We start from the raw sequence: 20,436 nt of genomic DNA, 5'->3' as shown, positions 1-20,436 counted from the left end.
GCCGCCCCGAATCATCTTTGTCACCGTGGCCTTCGCCTGAGAAGCCCTGGGAGCATATTCATGGTGACTTCGCGGGACCTTTTTTAGGTACTTATTGGTTACTCGGTACTGACACCTACTCTAACTTTTCTTTCATTGTCCGTTGCACGTTGCCTACTACCACGGCAACCACAAATGCTCTAGCTCGCATTTTCTCTTTGGAAGGCCTTCCCTCTACTCTTGTTACTGATAATGGTCTGCAATTTGTCTCTTCCAAATTTGCAGATTTTTGTGCCCATCACGGCGTCATGCATGTCATGGCCTCTCCGTTCTATCCACAGTCAAACGGTGAGGCTGAACGACTGGTCCGCACATTTAAGGCTCAGATGAGGAAACTCCTGACTACTTCTGCTTCTGATGATGCACTTCTCCAATTTATGGCTTCTTACCTTTTCACCCCCATGGGCGACCACAGCCCAGCTGAGCTCTTACGTGGCCGACAGCCCTGCACGCTACTTCATCTTCTGCGGCCTTCCACCTCAAGGTCGCGGGTGCCTTCGCTCGGCCGGTTCACCACCGGCGACCTTGTATGGGTACGGGGATATGGCAGGTGGCCAAAATGGAGTCCTGGCCGCATCTTACAACACTGTGGCCGACGTCTGTATGAAATCCAGACAGACACGGGTGTTGCAGTGCGTCATTTGGACCAGCTTCGGCCTCGTGTGCCAGCAACGCCTGTTCCGAATGCCGCTACACCACTTTAGGCTCTACCTGACACTCGGGATCTTGGCACCTCTCATTACTCACAACGCTGCCCTGTCACCATCACCTCGGTGCCAGCACAAGAAGGGACACCACCAGGAGACATGCCCATGCAGGAACTAGATGATCTGTCGGAGCAACTCTACTCGCCTCCTTCTCCTACGGACGCCAACACATCGCCCATGTCTCCAGTTATAGCAACCGGACTTGTTGCAACGGGCAGATTGGTGCACCGGGCCCCAGCAGATTCGGCCCCTACGTCTCCTGTCATCTCGACCCGTTATCATCGGGGACACTTCCGTCCGTACGGGAAGCCTCCTCCTCGAGACTTTATGGCCAGTCAAACAACACCTACGGACGTTAGCAATCTACAGGCCACCTCCATCAAGACCAGTGCCAAAAATTCAAAGGGAGGAAAAGTGTTGTGACTCACCGATCTTTCAAAGTGCTGCCGCGTAGTTACGCACGTCCTCTACATGCGGTGCTGTCTGCCAGCCATGCAGCAGCCGCGCCACCTAAGCGGCCAGCCAGCCAGCGGCCACTAGACTTGCTGATTTGAGTGTTATAGTGTACACTCGTCTTACCTTGTTTACTTGCTCTGTGGCTTACATGTATTGTGTCGTCCTAGAAATATATTTGTTCAACTTGACATTATAGCCTAAACTTCATATTAAAAAAATGTGTGTGTTATTGTCATCTAAAATGCAGTCTTGTGCATGTCAAGAAAAATATACCATCCCAATTACAATTACATTTTCAGATTGGCGATCACCAATATTGCTGCTATCAAGGACAATGCTACGAACAACGGGGCAGTTCTGTAGCATTAGGTACCAAATCATGTGAGAACTGTTCCATCCTGGTACAGAAATTCTTAGCTCACAAACTTTGAAGAAACTTGGGATTGTAATGAACTGTTTGAAGTGACAGTGAACTATTTGAAGTGACTGAACTATTTACGCATAGCATTGACTGTTACAGTGTCAACTTTTTTTGAGTGGCACAGACAAACTGAAATGACACGCAGACAGCAAATGGACAGTATGTAGACAATTGTTCAAAACAGTGCAAATTTTATTGTTTGAAGTACGAACAAAAGTGAGTGGCATAATACACAGAAAGCTTCGACAAATTGAAGAACAAGGCTGCCTGAAAATCACCGATGCCATCCTGAACAGCAACCAATCAGCAAGTGAGCTTGACTGACATCACATCCCACAGCACAGCAACCAACTAGTGCAGAGCAAACTAGATATAAACAACACAGTGAGCACAGGCAATGGGAGATTACAAACTAGAGTAGCTAGCAGATGACATGACGTAGCCACAACTGATGCAAAAATGTAGAGAGGTAAGTTGATACTGTGTTTGTTTGTTAGTAAACTATTCGTACAAATGTGTGACAGTAAGTTAAGGACAGTTTGCTAGACAATGAAGGATAGAGGGTAAACTGTGAATGGACATGAGGAAGAAAGTGTTCTTAGGGACACAATGGAGAGATTTACCTTTGTACATGAACATAGTAATTAAAAGTGAACCTGAATGTGACAGCGGGTTTAAATTGGGACTACACTTAACTTTATATAATGTTTCGATGAGAGCCAAATTAAGAACTAAATGTCTAGGGTTTCAACACAATGCCAACTGAAGTGGAATGAAGAAATGGACATTTCCAAGTTGACGGAACCAGTTAACATTAAAAAAGAGTTGAATGAGGAGAGTAGTAGAGTGCAGGATGTATCAGTAAATGATAGTTTTCAATCCAAACTGCTAAAGTTAATGGGAAAAAAAAGACAAAACCCACATAGAGATTGTTGGTACAAGAGTTGGAATGAAACAAACTAAGAACAAGGTTAATGTAATTAACACTAACGGTACAAAATTGAATAAGTAAACTGAATCTGCAAAAATTTGTGTTGAAAATCAGTTCGGTGTGTGGATTCATAATTTGCAAGACAGTGAAAATTAGCTGTAATAAGAAGATAGGAGCTGTTAATATCTCTGTCTGATTTAACTAATGTAGCACAGACCTACTCTTTTGATGACAGTAATGAAATGATTTCATATACAAAGCAGGTAAATATTGTTGATATTGGGTAGGTGGGGGTAGCCAACAGAATATTGATGTAAATAATGATGCTTTTGTGTACGTTGGGACCAAGTGTGCAATTGGTAAATAAAAGTGTTGACAATGCAAATCTTTGATAATTAGTAACAAGGAATGTAAAATGCTATTACTATTGCCAGTGTAGGTCATGTAGTGCTGAAGTGAGAATTTAGAAGCAAAAATTCATCAAAGTACAGAAACCTCTTCTCAAGTTGTCAATAACTGATTGTATAGAGCATTACAAATAGATAAAGACGTGAACAGTTTGCAAAGAGTAGTATTTAATGAGAGTGTATAAAAAGTTACTTTCCTTGTAAATTTGCAAATAGTATTTTTTGCTGCCAATGTTAAAAAGGGAAATTTCAGTACTTGTGTCAAAGGATAATTTTTAGTGAGAGCATGTGGGAAGTGATTTGGAGTAATAAGAATCAGGAATTAATTTTCAGTGCAAGTGCAATGAGAAGAATTTCAAATGCTAATGTCAAAGAAATAAATTTCAATGTAAATACGATATGCAATGCATTTTTGCTTGCCCAGGGATCAAATGTTCAAAGAATTTGTTGTGTTTTGTATGGATCTGACAAATTCTCTGAAAGACAGTTGTTGGACTGCTATCAGTAAAGTAAAATCAGAGGGAAGTACTTTGGGTCAAAATAGTTGTGAACCTACCAGTAAGTAGAGGATTCACTGTTATCTAATAAATTTATTATGTGGCAAATAATGCTTCCCCAAGCTGCCGTGATTTCATTCTTCATCTTTCCTGAATCACTCAACCTCTTCAACTATCCTGTCATCTCATGAGTTGATCAGTAATTGCCTGCAACTTTTGTATGAGCTTTGGTATTAAAATGGGTACAGGTAAATTTTGTGTTGGGGTATTATTTTATATTGAGTTAATGATCACAAGTGATGGAACTATAAAAGGAGGAAAGGACCGACAGTACACACTACATATATCGAACTTCATAAAATTGATGAGGTGTTGTTAACATTTTGGTTTTGAATGTCATAATGAGGATGATTTGGTATCTATAATAATAAATTTCTCTCAGCCAAAATCTGAGGTAATATATAAAAGTTTTGTGCTCAGTGCAATAATTTATCATGTTATAGCACTTCACATATCAGTAAAATGGAATAAATCCAAGATGCAGTTTCCTAAAGTAATATTTGAAACAACAAAGCAACATTTGTATCTGTATTGCCCTTCAGCTCCAAGTTTAAAGTAATATGATGGTATACATTGAAGTAATGATATTTGTAGTATTGATATTTGTCTGTCATCTGGCATTAGGATTTCTTACTGTGGAAATGTGACTCTGTAGAGTCATTTTTTGTATATGAGGGGCAAAGCAGATGCTTATTCTTAGTTAATGGAGTAACAACATAAGGGCTTTTTTTTTTTTTTTTTTCAAATTGATTTTACTTCACTACAGTAGTCAAGCTATACTTGCAGTAAATTACAGGAAGTTTACATGACTAACTTTGGTGAAGCTCAACCACCATTATGAAATGTAACAAGTATGAAATATGTCTGTTATTAATTATGAGAACCTGAAATATAAGTAACCACAACATCTTTGTTATAGGAAACAATACTGTGAATTTATCATGTTAAATTAAATCTTGTTATGCAGCAATGGCAAAGAAGCAGCATCATTGCAGTTGATTGCCATGAAGTCTTTGTCTATACAGAGCATTAAGAATCTTAATGTCTTGTATATTGGATTAGGATCAACGTTATCCAACTATTTCCATAACAAACGTGACAAGTGAAAAACTTATCTTATTAATCTTAGCAATTCTGCTGTTATTCTGAAACATACATCACTCAAGTATGATGTGGAACCATTAACTGAAGTATCAGAACGCACCTTGATGAAGTGAATGAAATAACAACATCCATGCATGAATACTGTATATTGTTGTTTGTATTATTAACTTCAAACCAACCAGTCAACTCTGCGACAAAAATCTCCACATCTTTAAGTCTTAAGTCAGAGTTGACCAATTGGTTTGGAGACAATATATACAGATAATAATATGCATTGCTCACACACAGATGTCATATTTCATTAACAACATCAAGATGTGACCTGATACTTCAGTTAATGATTCCATCTCAAATTTGAGCTATTTATGTTTCACAGTAACAGCAGAATAGCTAAGATTAAGAAGATTTTCACTTGTCGGGTTACTTTTTTAAAGTAGCTGGGCAATACTGATCCTGATCCAATACATACAACATCAAAATTGTAAAGTCCTATATAGGCAAAAGCTTCAGTGAACAATTGCAATAATGTTGCTACTTTGTCATTAACACATAACGAGGTTTAATTTAACATTATAAAGTCACAGTACTGTTTCCTATGCCCAAGGTTTTATGGTTAGATGTTACTTATATTTCAGGTTCTCATAATTAATAACAGACTTATTTCATACTTGTTACATTTGATAATGGTAACTGACCTTCACAAAACTAGTCACATAAACTTTCTGTAATGTACAGCAACTATGGCTTGACTACTATGCTAAAGCCAAATAAATTTGTATAAATTTACATTTAGTCACGCTCCTTAAGGCAGTCATGTCTAATTACAAAATAATTACATGCATCGATGAAATACTAATGTGAAGTAATGACAAATCTGTTAGGTTGGATACCAATTGTTAGGGAGCCTGACTTTGCATTAGAGCCATTTTTTATTGCGACTGCACTCCTTAGGGTAATGAGGTTAGAACTGAAAGGATTTGATGGAAATCACAGACCATTAATGAATAAGGTACAGCTAAATGTGCACAAATGCATATGGTTTTTGTGTAATAAAACATCTTTGCATGTTAAGTAATATGTTAGTATTTTGTACATAAAGAATGACACTAAAAAATGGAGAGATGTCAGAAAGGGTAATATTTGATAAAGTACTAATTATGTACTGCTGCTTATTTTGTTTTACATGCTAATGAGATTTGATGATTGTATTTTTTGGTATTCAGTGCTTAAAGTAATGATGGTACATCAAAGCAAAATATTTTTGCCAATTAACTGATAACAATAACACAAAAGTAATATGAGTGTTTTGACAAGAGTGAATGATGAGTGACATTTTGGAAATTTCGTGAGAATTTAATTTTCATGAGAATTTAATTTTCATGTTTAGTGAAGGTATAAGGGGAAATAAAATGAAAACAAGATGGCTGGAATAAAGTAAGTAGACTGTTCATTATTTCAAAAGTAATCACCATAACTGTTAATACATTTATCCCACTGTGAGACAAGACAGTCAAGGCCTTCATGGAAAAATGTTTCCAGTTGCTTACAGAATGTACCCAGACATGCACCTCTTTGTCCAAAGCAAATCAACGGCCACAAAAGTCTTCCTCGGGGCTCTACAAATACTGAAATCACATGGGGAAGAGATTGGTACTGAATAGGGGATGTGTATGAGCTACCCAGCAAAATTTCTACAGCATAGTCAAAACAGCCTTGGCAACGTGTAGGCTCAGTGAGAAGCCCTTACGCATCCTCCATAGAGCTTCGATCTGTCCCCATGCAGTTTTCATATTTTTGGAGCCCCAAAGAAAGAAATTTGTGGCTACCGATTTGCTTCAAAGAGGTGCATGCCTGGATACAATCAGCATTCTGTATGCAGCCACAAACATTTTTCCATGAAGTCACTGACCATCTTGTGGATAAATGTAGTAACAATTATGGGGTGATTCTTCAGTTTCTCCTGGGGTATTTCTTGCTCGAACAGTCCACGGGTCCACTGCCGGTCCGTAGTATCCAATGGGGACAATATTTCGGCAATAAGACATGTCGCCCTCGTCAGGTGGGCTGACAAACTGAGCTCCTGACGGCGGGTGGTCGTCTTAAACCCTCCCCTCCCCTCACGAAGCTTTCTCTTCACTGTCTGCGCATCAGCAGTCGGTGAGACACTGGCGTCAGCGTCAGCGTCTGTGGTGGCGTCGGTGTAATTGCCTCATCCCCCTAGTCGCCCATTCATTTCCTTTGCTGAGCATCTTCTTAACCTGTTAAGTTAGTAGTTCCACAGTGGGTAATATACGCCAGCCTGTTCGCGGTGGTGCTGCGCACTGTTCTCACATTTTCCTTTGCGTTTTCATTGTTGAATCTAAATTGAAATTGGGTGAAAATGAATAAAATATATTGCAGAAGTTAACAAAACTGTATTTTCACAATATTACATATCATTTTCAGTGTGAAACATTTTAAAACAAGGTGCTGCAGACAAGGAAACTTTACATTCTGCGCACCAGTATGCGCGAAGGCCTTTTCTCGTACACACCACACACCTCCTTGTTGGTCTTTTCTTCGTTGTGGGTGGCAGAAGGTCTGGAAAATGCCTGGCTGTAAGGCATGTTGCTTTTGGTGTTCGAGGTGGGCGTCCTACTGATGTCCCTTGATGTGGTGAAGATATGGTCAACTGTTCACCAAGACTAATCAGGAAGCTCATTCTACTTTGTTCGCCACCATGCTTCTTGTACAGAATGTATGCATTGTAGCATGCAATGTCCAACAAGTGGCGGAAAACCTTCTGTTAGTATTTTTTCAGCCTGCTTCTGGCCATTTGGTAGCTTTGTAACTGAGAATCACACCTATCCATGCTCCCCATATTCTTGTTGTAGTGAACGACAACTTGTGGCTTTTGAACGATTCCCTTCTTCGAGTTTACATTTACAAATGTATCGTCATGGAAGGTACTGACCATAACAACGTCTCTTTCGTCTTTCCATTTCATTACCATCTGCTTGCCTTTGTACCCTGTTATGTACTCCCCTTTCTTCAGTTTTTCCTTTTTTACGAAGTCAGGGAACCCCTTCCTGTCTTGCCGCATTGTGCCGACAACATCGGTGTTATTGCTGGCTAGTTTGTCCACCAAATCTGTACTGGTGTACCAGTTGTCAAGATAAATACAGTGGCCTTTCCCGAGTAGATCGTGTGCAAGCTCCAAAAGAATTCGAGAGGTTATTTTTTCATCTGGATAGTGGCTACCATAATTAGTGTCCTTTCCAGTGTAAACAATAAAGTCCCATACATACCCGGAACTGCTTTCACAGAGTTCGTACAATTTGATGCCAAATCTGCTACGCTTTGATGGAATATATTGCTTCCATCCAAGCCGTCCTTTCCAGAGCAACAACGATTCGTCAACGGTGATGTTCCTTTCTGGCATGCACACTGATCTGAATTTACGCCGCAGATGCTCCGTAATGGGGTGAATTTTGAATAGTTTTCTGCTGATAGTGCCTAGTGGGTCATATGAGGTATTGTCAGCAAACTGGAGGAATTTCAATAGAAGATGAAACCGTTTTTCACTCATCACTTTCCTGAAGAAAGGTGTGTCAACTGATTCCCTCTTTGAAAAGTACACTTTGTGGTCTGGTTTGTGAAGAATTCATTGAAGTACAAGCATTCCAATAAGTGTTTCTACCTCGTCGCGTGTAGTATTCTGCCACCTGTGAACCCTGGAGCATGCTGCTAAATTGGGATGAGAAGCTATGAACTGTTCTGCATATAAGTTCGTCTGTTTAGCTATCATTGTGCACAAAGCATCATCCACAAAACACATAAAACAACTAATCACATTGTTTTGTTTTAGAGGCACAACTGTACCACTATTACCACTGAACAAACACTGAATACGAACTGAACTAGCACACACAAATTCACTAGGTACCGTCTGCTGCAGTAGTGTGTCATCGTCAGATGTTCCTGAATCGAAGTCACTTTCACTAGCCTCAACATCTGTATCTTGAAAACTTTCAGAACTGTCACTGAAATTATCGTCACTTTCTAAAAGCAGCTTCTCAATCTTCGAATCTGATAAACGACTTCTTTTCAGCATTGCAAAAGATCACTCATTAACGCTGCGGTAAACACAGACGAGAAAGGTGCGCTATTGCAGCTGCTTCACAGGACACATTTTCTCCATGCGCGCTCGGGTGGACAACGTTATAACTAGCCTAGAACACACAGTGTTGCGTGATGAGAGCTGCCATCAAGTGGACGAAGCTCAACTAATACCACAGTGTCAACGGCAGGCTGATAACTCGCCATTCCCACTAGCTACTAGCCACAGATCGCAGTGGATGGATATATCCGTCGAACCCACTGTACAATAGCAGAGCATGGACAGATATATCCGTCATGCCCACTTAAAAGGCTAATTAGACTCAATGTTGGTTACCATGCCCTGCTGAGGTTGTAGCTTGGTTGACGAGTCCATCCCTGGTATGAATTTCAATAGCCTCTCTAACAATGCTGTCCCAGTATTTATATGTCTGTGCCAGGACCCTGGTAGTCCATTTTGTGATTTTCGGACAAACAGTGCTCTGTGACCGCAGACTTGTTGGGGTACCCAAGTCAAGTGTGCCTCTGATGTCCTTGCCAACGATTTTCGATGGTCCACACTGTCTGTCCAATATAAGTCTTCCCACATTGACACAGAATCTGGTATATGCCAGCCTTTCGCTAACCACGGTCGTCTTTGACACTTCCCAATAATGCTCGCGTTTTATTTGGTGGGCATAAGACAGTTCCTACTTGGTGTTTCCTCAAGATTCATCCTATTTTCCCTGATAGTGTGCCAGTATATGGTATATAGACAGTGGCTATCTCTTTCTCTGTGACTTCTTCCATCTCCACATGCTGTACTGTAGAGGTGGGGCGGAGAGCACGCCTGATCGGCCATGCCGAGTACCCGTTTTTCCAGAATACAGTTTTGAAGTGTTCCATCTCTTAGGACAGACTATCTGCATCAGAGATGGTGTGCACGCTGTGCACCAGTGTTTTTAGTACCGCATTCCTCTGTGCAGGGTGGTGGCAGCTACATGCTTGCAAATACAGATCGGTGTGTGTTTTCTTGCTGTATACCCCGTGGCCCAGGATGTCATCTGCTCTGCTTTTGACTATCACGTCCAGGAATGGTAATCTTCCTTCTGCTTCAGTCTCCATGGTGAATTTGATGTTTGGATGTATGGTGTTCAGGTGTGTAAGGAAGTTCTGACCTCCATGTATTTTCTCTTTAATGGAGAATACTATGAACAAACAGAAGGACTCGCAATGGGGAGCCCACTCTCACCTGCGGTTGCGAATTTCTATATGGAGTACTTCGAGGAGGAAGCTTTGGGGGAGAGGGAGGGGGCAGTGGTAGCAGGAAAAGAAAGAAGTAAAACGACTGGGTGCATTGGTGGAATAGAGGGCTGTGTAGAGCTTGAATGGGAACAGGGAAGAGGCTAGGTGGATTAGGGTAATGACTAATGAAGGTTGAGGCCAGGAGGGTTACAGTCTGTAGGACATGAGTTCCCACCTACACAATTCAGAAAAGTTGGTGTTGGTGGGAAGGATCCATATGGCACAGGCTGCGAAGCAGTCATTGACATGAAGGATATCATGTTTGGCAGTATGTTCAGCAACAGGGTGGTCCACTTGTTTCTTGGCCACAGTTTGTCGGTGGCCATTCAAGTGGACAGACAGCTTGTTGGTTGTCATGCTTACATAGACTGCAGCACAGTGGTTGCAGCTTAGCTTATAGACCACATGACTGGTTTCACAGGTAGCCCTGCCTTTGATGGGATAGGTGATGTTAGTGACCGGACTGGAGTAGGTGATGGTGGGAGGATGTATGGGACAGGTCTTGCGTCTAGGTCTATTACAGGGGTATGAGCCATGAGGTAAGGGATTAGGAGCAGGGGTTGTGTAAAGATAGAGGAGTATATTGTGTAGGTTCAGTAGACGGCGGAATTCCACCATGGGAGGGTGGGAAGGATAGTGGGCAGGACATTTCTCATTTCAGGGCACAATGAGAGGTAATCAGAACCCTGATGGAGAATGTAATTCAGTTGCTCCAGTCTTGGGTGGTACTGAGTTATGAGGGTAATGCACCTCTGTGGCTGGACGGTGCGGCTATGGGAGGGGGTGGGAGACTGGAAAGATAAGGCATGGGAGATGTATGTTTGTACAAGTTTGGAAGGATTTTTACGGTCTGTGAAGGCTTCAGTGAGACACACTGTATATTTCGAGAGGGACTGCTCGTCACTGCAGACATGATGGCCACATGTAGCTAGGCTGTATGGAAAGGACTTCTTGGTAGGGAACGGGTGGCAGCTGCCAAAGTGTAGGCATTACTGATGGTTAATAGGTTTGATGTGGACAGAGGTACTGATGTAGCCATTTTTGAGGTGGAGTTCTACATGTAGGGAGGTGGCTTGTTGGATTGAGTAGAACCAGATGAAGCGAATGGGGGAGAAAGTGTTGGTGTTCTGGAGGAATGTTGTTAGGGTTGCTCATCCTCAATCCAGATCAGAAATATGTCACCAATGAATCTGAACCAGGTGAGGGGTTTATGATTCTGGGTGCTTAAAAAGGATTCCTCTACATGACCCATGAGTAGGTGTGTGAGTTTTGTGTGTGTGTGTGTGTGTGTGTGTGTGTGTGTGTGTGCACGACTCATCATGTTCGCTATATGGTGAGTAGCAACTATCCTTCTCAGAATACTGTCACATTCCATCCTGGATTTTCCATTGTTTGATTTTGCCTGACAGTTTTTTTTTTTTTTTTTTCCATCCTAACCCAGTGCTGTTTTCCTCCATTACTATTTTCTAATGCATTACTACACTCAATGTCTGTCCTCCTTTCTCTTTTTCCCTATATTTCTCTTGGCACCTTACAAACCACACTGCGCACACTACTTATGAGCCACACTGTATCAACAGTTTTGACTGTGCACAACAGACAGCTACAAGACCATGCTGACTGTTGGTGCAGCATCTTATATCCTATATTACTCCCACCGATATCATTAATCCTATACCTTCAAATGGATCACTCTCCCTGCATCACTCCCCCATATTTTCGCATGTTATTTCCTCATGATCTTGTATCTCATCCTACCAACCACTCCCCAACTCCCACTCCTTCTCCATTCTACACCACTACGCACCTCATCCAGTCACATCTACCGTCCTCATCCTTCACACTTATCCACCCTCAGACTTTCAAGCCCCATTATATATATATATATATATATATATATATATATATAATGGAAGGAAACATTCCACGTGGGAAAAATTATGTCTGTATGTGTGGATGGATATGTGCGTGTGTGCGAGTGTATACCTGTCCTTTTTTCCCCCTAAGGTAAGTCTTTCCGCTCCCGGGATTGGAATGACTCCTTACCCTCTCCCTTAAAACCCACTTCCTTTCGTCTTCCCCTCTCCTTCCCTCTTTCCTGATGAGGCAACAGTTTGTTGCGAAAGCTTGAATTTTGTGTGTATGTTTGTGTTTGTTTGTGTGTCTATCGACCTGCCAGCGCTTTTGTTCGGTAAGTCACCTCATCTTTATATATATATATATATAGAGGGAAACATACCACGTAGGAAAAATATATCTAAAAACAAAGATGATGTGACTTACCAAATGAAAGTGCTGGCAGGTTGACAGACACACAAACAAACACAAACATACACACAAAATTCAAGCTTTCGCAACAAACTGTGGATGGATGGATGTGTGTGTGTGTGTGTGTGTGTGTGTGTGTGTGTGTGTGTGTGTGTGTGTGCGCGCGCGCGAGTGTATACCCGTCCTTTTTTCCCCCTAAGTTAAGTCTTTCCGCTCCCGGGATTGGAATGACTCCTTACCCTCTCCCTTAAAACCCACTTCCTTTTGTCTTTCCCTCTCCCTCCCTCTTTCCTGATGAGGCAACAGTTTGTTGTGAAAGCTTGAATTTTGTGTGTATGTTTGTGTGTCTGTCGACCTGCCAGCACTTTCATTTGGTAAGTCACATCATCTTTGTTTTTTTTATATATATATATATATATATATATATATATATATATATATATCCAATTTTAGTAGGTTTTTGCCTTTCACTATTATCGTACTCCCTAAGATTTCATCTTTTTTCCCCGTATTTCATCTGTTTCATTCTTTTTGTGATTTTTCACGCATATTTGAGTGTATTTTTGGGCTTTTTTAAATGTAATTCTATGTTATTTATATATTTTTAACATTTTTTTTCCGTCCAGCACGGATCATTGCTCCTGCATCAATACAGAAAAGTTTCCTTATCCCTAGCCAGAATCCAGTCCCACATACTATTCCTGCATTGTTGCTTGGCTCATGGAAAGATCCCCACATGGCCTTATAAGGAAATTACCCATCTCCGGCTGCCACTGTTCTTTTGAACTGCAAATATTACCTGACAGAAGGACTTCACCAGCTGTCAGATACATCCACCTACAAATCTTGCCACAGAGACCCCATTCCAAAAATCGAGCAGGATCTCCAGTCTCTCCTCCACTCCTTAGTCTCATACCAGAAACTCTCCCCACAACCATCTCTCTCCTCGCCCCTACCACAACCCACACTCCTACCTTCTACATGCTTACTGAAGTCTATAAACCCAACCACCCAGGATGCCCAATTGTGAGTGGTTACTGTACCCCCACTGAGAGAATCTCTGCTCTCGTAGACCAACACCTTCAGCCTATTACCCAGAAGCTACCCTCCTATATAAAATAATTTCCTCCACCGACTCTCCACAGTTCCTGTTCGTTTACCACACAGTTCCCTGCTCATCACTATTGAGCCACCTCCCTTTACACTAACATCTCTAATGACTATGGCCTCACTGCTATTGAACACACTTTCCCAACACCCAAATGATTCCAAACCAACAACATCCTTCCTAGTTGTCATGACCAACTGTATCCTCACCCACAATTACTTCTTCTTTGAAGCAAATCCGGGATGCGACTATGGGCACCTGCATGGCACCATCCTATGCCAACCCATTTGTGGTCCATCTAAATGAATGCTTCTAACCATCCAGAATCCTAAACCCTTCCCCTGGTTCAGATTCCCTGATGACATCTTTGCGATCTGGATTGAAAATGAGGACACACTATCCACATTCCTCTAGAACCTAAACACCTTCTCCCCCATTTGCTTCACTTAGTCCTAGTTAATCCAATAAGCCACCCTCCTACACTTTGAACTCCACCTCAAAAACATCTACAGCAGTGCCTCTGTCCATATCAAACCTAGAAACCATCAGCAATACCTACACTTCGACAGCTGCCACCTGTTCCATGTGAACAAGTCTATTCCATACAGCCTAGCCACCTGTGGCCATCACATCTGCAGTGATGTACGGTCCCTCTCGAAATATACTGAGGGTCTCACTGAGGCCTTTACAGACTGTAATTATGAAACCAACCTTGTAAAAAACCAATGTCCCATGCCTTATCTTTCCAGTGACCCAACACCTCCCACAATCTCACTGTCCAGCCACAGAGGAGCATCCCCCTCATAACCCAGTATCACCCAGGACTGGGTAACTGAATTACATTCTCCGTCAGGGTTTTGATTACCTCTCGTTGTGCCCTGAAATGAGAAATGTTCTGCCCACTATCCATCCCACCCCACACACAGTGGTATTCTGCCTACACAACATACTCATCCATCCCTGCACAACCCCTGCTCCCAACCCCTTACCTCACATCTCTTCTACCTGAAAAAGTAGTCATGTGATCTACAAGCTAAGTTGCAACCACTGCACTGCATTCCATGTGCACATGACAACCAACAAGCTGTCTGTTGGTATGTATGCCACCAGCAAACTATGCCCAAGAAATAACTAGACCACCCTCTCACTCAGCATGACATTCTTCATTTCAATAACTACTTCACAGCTTGTGCCATAAGGATCCTTCCCACCAACACCAGCTTTTCTTAATTATGCAGATGGGAACTGTCCCTCCAATATATGCTCCTTCACTGTAACCCTCCTAGCCTAACCATCGTTACTCATTGTCCTCACCCATCTAGCCCCATCCCTGGTACCATTCCAGCTCTACACAGCCCTCTATTCCACCAATGTACCCAGTCTTCTTACTTATCTCCTTCTCTGCTACCCCCCTCCCCCTACCCTCCCCCACCCTCCGCCTAACCTACTGACTGCACCTAGCTGCCTTTTGCTCTCTCCACCTCGTCCCTGTATGCTCCCCACTGTCACTCACCCCTACCCTGCTATCCCTCCCCCTTCCCAACCCAGCTTCCTCCTTACCCTCACCCAATTGCCTCTCCCATCATACACTGCTACTGCTGCTGCTCGTAGTCTGGCTTCAGCTGATCATGTGTGTCCGATTTGCATTTGCACGTGTGTGTGTGTGTGTGGGGGGTGGGGGGGGTCTATTTTTGATAATAGAGACGTTGTTGGCTGAAAGCTTCTTTTGTGACAGTCATTTTGTTATGCCCATCTGCAGCTCAGCATCTCTGCTATATGGTGAGTAGCAACTATCCTTTTCATAGTGTTGTTACATTCCATCCCGGATTTTCCATTGTTTGGTTTTGATTTTGTTTTTACTTCCTCCATTCTTATCCAAGTGTCTCCAATCTTTCTTTGTGTAATTAGCAGTGTAGTCATACAGGTTTCATTGTCTCTGTAACTTTACTCTGTTTATAGTACTTAACCATTCATAATGGCTCAAAAACATTGCCTTATAAAGTGTGTTTCATCGGAAACAATGAAATTAACACGAGATATCAAAATGGGAGGTTTTACGCAACCCCATATGACAGAACAATGTTGTTGGCCAGTTCTCTCTGGAGATGTGAAGCACATTGTCAAAATGTTGCAGCATAACTGGTAGAATATACAGAGACATCTTAGACCTATCGTACAAATTTTGTTTATGAAATTACATTAGCATATTAATGCAGTGAGTCATACATTCATATTTTCAGCTCTAAGAAGGAACTTATATCTATTATGTGGCTGTCACCTGTCTGGATACCACTCCTGAAACAGATGTAGTGCAGGTTGTATAAAATGGATCAGTACAGGCAGCTGAATCACCCTTTACACCCTGTCTGTACAACCAATGTACGGTTATGTGACAAAGCAGGTGGATCCTTTGTATCTGTTATGTTTTTCTACTCCAAAAAATAATCAATATTTTTTTACTAATTTTTATCTTCTTTCCATTACAGTTATATTACTTAAAAGTTACAATTACTTGAAGTTAGCACTGCTGTTTGCCTTATATAGAAACCTTTTAGCTAATACTTATATTTCAGGAAAGTGGCCTATACTATTCAAAAGTTTAGGATTCACACTTTCCTGTAAAGTGTTTTAAATTACCTAATGCTAATTATCTTACACAATAATTAACATCAAAGTTTCTTGCTAAGACCATTTTCCACTGCTGATTTTGTAGTAATCGTGGCTAGATTCCAACCTTTACCTAACATCTTTTGTTACATTAATTTTTCTGTTCCGTCTGACTTCAGTAAAATTAAATAACTCACTAATTAATAATTTAACGTGTTTTGAAATATTGCACTCATTCATATAAATGAGGGGATTCACAATGGCATAAGGATAATAGTTCCATATATTTTTCTAAATTGCTGAATAGCAACATTTTCTATAAAACAAAATCATATTAGTTCATGTAGTGCATCAAAAGCAGTTAATTCCAAACTAGCCATTTTTCAAACCATTAGTAAGTTTCAAAAAAAAACTTCATTCCTACGTCAGTCTCAGTCATGAAAGGGTCAGTCTGCAGTCTGAAAGTAAACAAGTAACATCTACGTCAGACAGGTGCTCATTGTTGAATCATTCCACAGTAATGTGCATTATATAATGGAATATATGCACACTGGCAACCACAAAGCTGAAAAACTTTAATGTTAACTACCAACAAGTGATATCTGTAATCTAAATAAATGATTTTTTTAAAAAGTGAACTGCAATGTGATCAACAAGTACTGCAGACTACCATTGTCATCATAGTGAACTGTTGTTCGACTCAGTGATTCATATTCTGCACTGTCTTAAATGGACCACTGGACTGTAATTATACTTATCAAATTACTGAAGGACTGTGGTAAATTTGAACTGTATCATGGTAAATGAGAGCAGTGATATTTTCGTACAAGTAGAGACATTGTTTTATGCCACAACAGAACAAATTACTTCCCACTGTAATTGTGCATGCTGGCTTGTAGACTTGTGCTGATTATTTTTCATTGCATAAAGACTGGCCACTTTAATTAATAACTGAACTTTACATGAATAAAATGTGTGTGTTACTGTCATTTAAAATATTCTAATGCTATGAACAAGTCAGTTCTGTTGCACATATTTTTCTAGCATGTTAGTGTTGAGGATCCAGGTATTCGGCACTTCAATAAATTGTAACATGAATAAAATTGATTTGATAGTTCAATCTATTTGTTTGTTTCATAACTTTATAAGGATATGTGAAGGTGTATACATTCTAAGTCATCTGTGCAGCACAATGTAGACCATCCTCTTTGAGAAAACAATGTTACTGAGTTGTGTAATCCATTCTATAATTTCTTTCTGAGCCCATGTAGAGCATTGCCTTTTCAGAACAAAGTATATATGTTCTTTACCTACTACTGAATTACAGTCTCCTATCACAATTAAATTTCTATTCTTCAACTAGCTGAATAATTTCTTTTATTTCAGCACACAGTTTTTCAATCTCTTCATTATCTGCAGAGCTAGTTGGCATATAAGCATGTACCATTGTGGGAGGTGTTGGCTTTGTATCTGTCTTGGTTGTGATAATTCATTCACTATGCTCTTCATAGTAACTTATCCACACTCCTATTTTCTTACTCATTATTAGACCTACTCCCTACTTGATCTGGTATTTATAACCCTGTACTCAACTGACCAGAAGTCCTGTTCATCCTGCCACTGAACTTCACTAATGACCACTACATCTAACTTCAACTTATCCATTTCCATTTATCGATTTTCTAACCTACCTGCCCAATTAAGGAATCTAACATTCCAACCTATAGATTGCCAGTTTTGTTTTTCCAGATGATGACATCTTCCTGGGTGGTCCCAGCCCAGAGATCTGAGTGTAGGATTACTTTGGATCCAGAATATTTTACCCAAAAGGATGCCATCATCATTTGACCATACAGCAGAGCTGGATGGCCTTGGGAAAAACAACAACAGTGATTTTCCCTTGCTTACAACTGTTCGCAGTACCAGCACAGCAAGGCCATGTCGGTTGATGTTACAAGGCCATATCAGTCAGTCCTCTAGACTGCTGTCCCTGCAACTACTGAAAAGGCTGCTGCCTCTCTTCAGAAACCATACATTTGTCTGGCCTCCCAACAGATACCCCTCCATAGAGGCTGCATCTATGGTGCTGCTATCTGTATTGTTGAGGCACACAAACCACCCCACCACATTAAGGTCCATGGTTCACAGGTGAGTAGTTATCTATTGAAAATTAAGCAAATTATACTGGATTACAGTGCAAGAAAAAACACATCCAGCAAGTTCTTAATATTATAATTACCAAAATGTTCAAAGTGTCTAGGTCCCCTTCTCTCGCTGCTGCAAGGAGCCTTTCCTCTTTGTGGCGCATGTCTGTTTTTTCTGCAGCCCAAAGCAGTTTTGCAACATCTTCATTTTTGGCCAAGTCTCTTGGTGTTTGGCCTTCTCCATTTATTACATCAACTTTTGCATTGTTTTGTAACAGGAGAACAACAATGTCCTACAACAGAATATATCAGATTTACTAGTTTTCTTAAGGAACTATGTGTGTGTTAAAATAACAATTTTCAGTTGAGGTTTGCATATAGTGTGCAGAATAAAAACAGCATGAAACCTACTTAAAATTAAATGAGATTCTCTGAAACAGTTTGATGTAAATAGTTTTCATTAAATTAACATAACCTATTACTAACTACCAACACAATGGAAAAAGAGATTGGATATTACTTTAAAGCTCTACACAACTCACAATATTTCCATTCCATTTACTGGACATCAATAAAGAATAGTCAAATAAAGACAAATAAATGTCTACTTATGAAGCCACAGCACACTGATAAAGAGGCATACAAAAGAAGAGGGAAACATTTATTGAACTTTAATTTCCTTCTTCTGTGAAGAAATAGAGGAAGAGGTTGAAGGATTTGTACCTCTCACCATTGTACTATACTGAGTATTTCAACAACCTTTCATGTTGGAGTTATAATTTTATAAAGCCAGCATCTGAAATGAGGTCCTCAGCTGTTCCCATGACAGTCAGAATAACAATACTGACAAAAACCTAATCAAACTGAATGTCTCCTCATCCGTTTCTTTGCTATATGTTTCACATCCTTTTAATCACCTTCAGTGCAAAATTTATCCTATCACAGGTATAACTGGTAAGACCTATTAGGTTAGATGGTGTGTCCCATTTGAACAACAATTTATTTTTTTATGTTAGCATGATGATTGCAGAGTTATCATGAAGTATGACTGGACACATGAAGAATGGGTAGCATGTATTACCCTGGCAAACAGCACATACAGCAAGATTACTGTAATGATCGCCATGCTCTACTACATGTGTTTGGTTCCCACCACCCATGTGCTCAGAGTAGCATCACATTATTATTATTATTATTATTATTATTATTATTATTTATTTCCTTTCTCAGATGTTATGTCTGGTTAAAAATGGAAAATGACGCGGACCTTGATCAAACGTGACTTCCTTTTAACTGTACGGTATAGGTTACATTGCATTTAAGAACTTTCGGGTAATTGAACATGTATCAATAATTAGAGATTTCTGTAGTTGTATATATACATTTGGATGTAGCTGTATTGCGTTGATGTACTGGTGGATATTGTATGGTATGACTCCTGTAGTTGATAGTATAATTGGTATAATGTCAACTTTATCCTGATGCCTCATGTACTTGACTTCCTCAGCCAGTTGCATGTATTTTTCAATTCTGTATATTTGTTGTATTGGATATGGATATTTCGATTGGTTGTGTTAACTTTTTTTTATTGGTGAGTATGATACCAGGTTTGTTCTGTGGTGTTGTTTTATCTGTTATAATGGTTCTGTTCAATTATAATTAGTATTCAACATTCTCCAGTACACTTTGTGGTGCATACTTGTATGTGAAAAGTGTTGTTTTATTAGTTTATGTTGTATGGTGAGTTGTTGATGTATTATTTTTGCTTCACCATCATGTCTTCTGGTGTATTCTGTATTTGCTAGAATTTTACATCCGCTTGTGATGTGATCTACTGTTTCTATTTGTTGTTTGCAAAGTCTGCATTTATCTGTTGTGGTATTGAGATCTTCAATAATATGCTTGCTGTAATATCTGGTGTTTATTGTTTGATCCTGTATTGCAATCATGAATCCTTCTGTCTCACTGTATATATTGCCTTTTCTTAGCCATGTGTTGGATGCGTCTTGATCGATGTGTGGCTGTGTTAGATGATACAGGTGCTTGCCATGTAGTGTTTTCTTTTTCTAATTTACTTTATTCGTATCTGTTGATGTTATGTGATCTAAAGGGTTGTAGGAGTGGTTATGAAGTTTCAATGGTTTAGCTGATGTATTTGTATGAGTGATTGCTTTGTGTATTTTGCTAGTTTCTGCTCGTTCTAGAAAGAATTTTCTTAAATTGTCTACCTGTCCATAACGTCTTGTTTCTTGCTGTCAATTCTGTTTTCAGTATTGTTGTTAGTCTTTGTCTATATTTTTCTTTC

At 40.3% G+C, this 20,436-nt stretch overlaps 1 protein-coding gene across 1 annotated transcript in view; it reads right to left on the bottom strand.

Annotated features, from left to right (window-relative positions):
* LOC124788262 (oxysterol-binding protein-related protein 1-like) overlaps window positions 1-20,436 on the bottom strand; it is a 421,041-nt gene that overhangs the window by 342,858 nt on the left and 57,747 nt on the right. Inside the window, exon 5 of the mRNA XM_047255469.1 lies at window positions 18,227-18,424. Coding sequence (XP_047111425.1) covers window positions 18,227-18,424 — 198 coding nt within the window. The remainder of the gene's footprint in view (window positions 1-18,226; window positions 18,425-20,436) is intronic.

This window comes from Schistocerca piceifrons, chromosome 1, assembly GCF_021461385.2.
Source record: "Schistocerca piceifrons isolate TAMUIC-IGC-003096 chromosome 1, iqSchPice1.1, whole genome shotgun sequence".
Lineage (NCBI taxonomy): Eukaryota > Metazoa > Arthropoda > Insecta > Orthoptera > Acrididae > Schistocerca > Schistocerca piceifrons.
The sequence above is the reverse complement of the archived record's forward strand: the minus strand, read 5'-3'. Positions and strand labels throughout refer to the sequence as shown.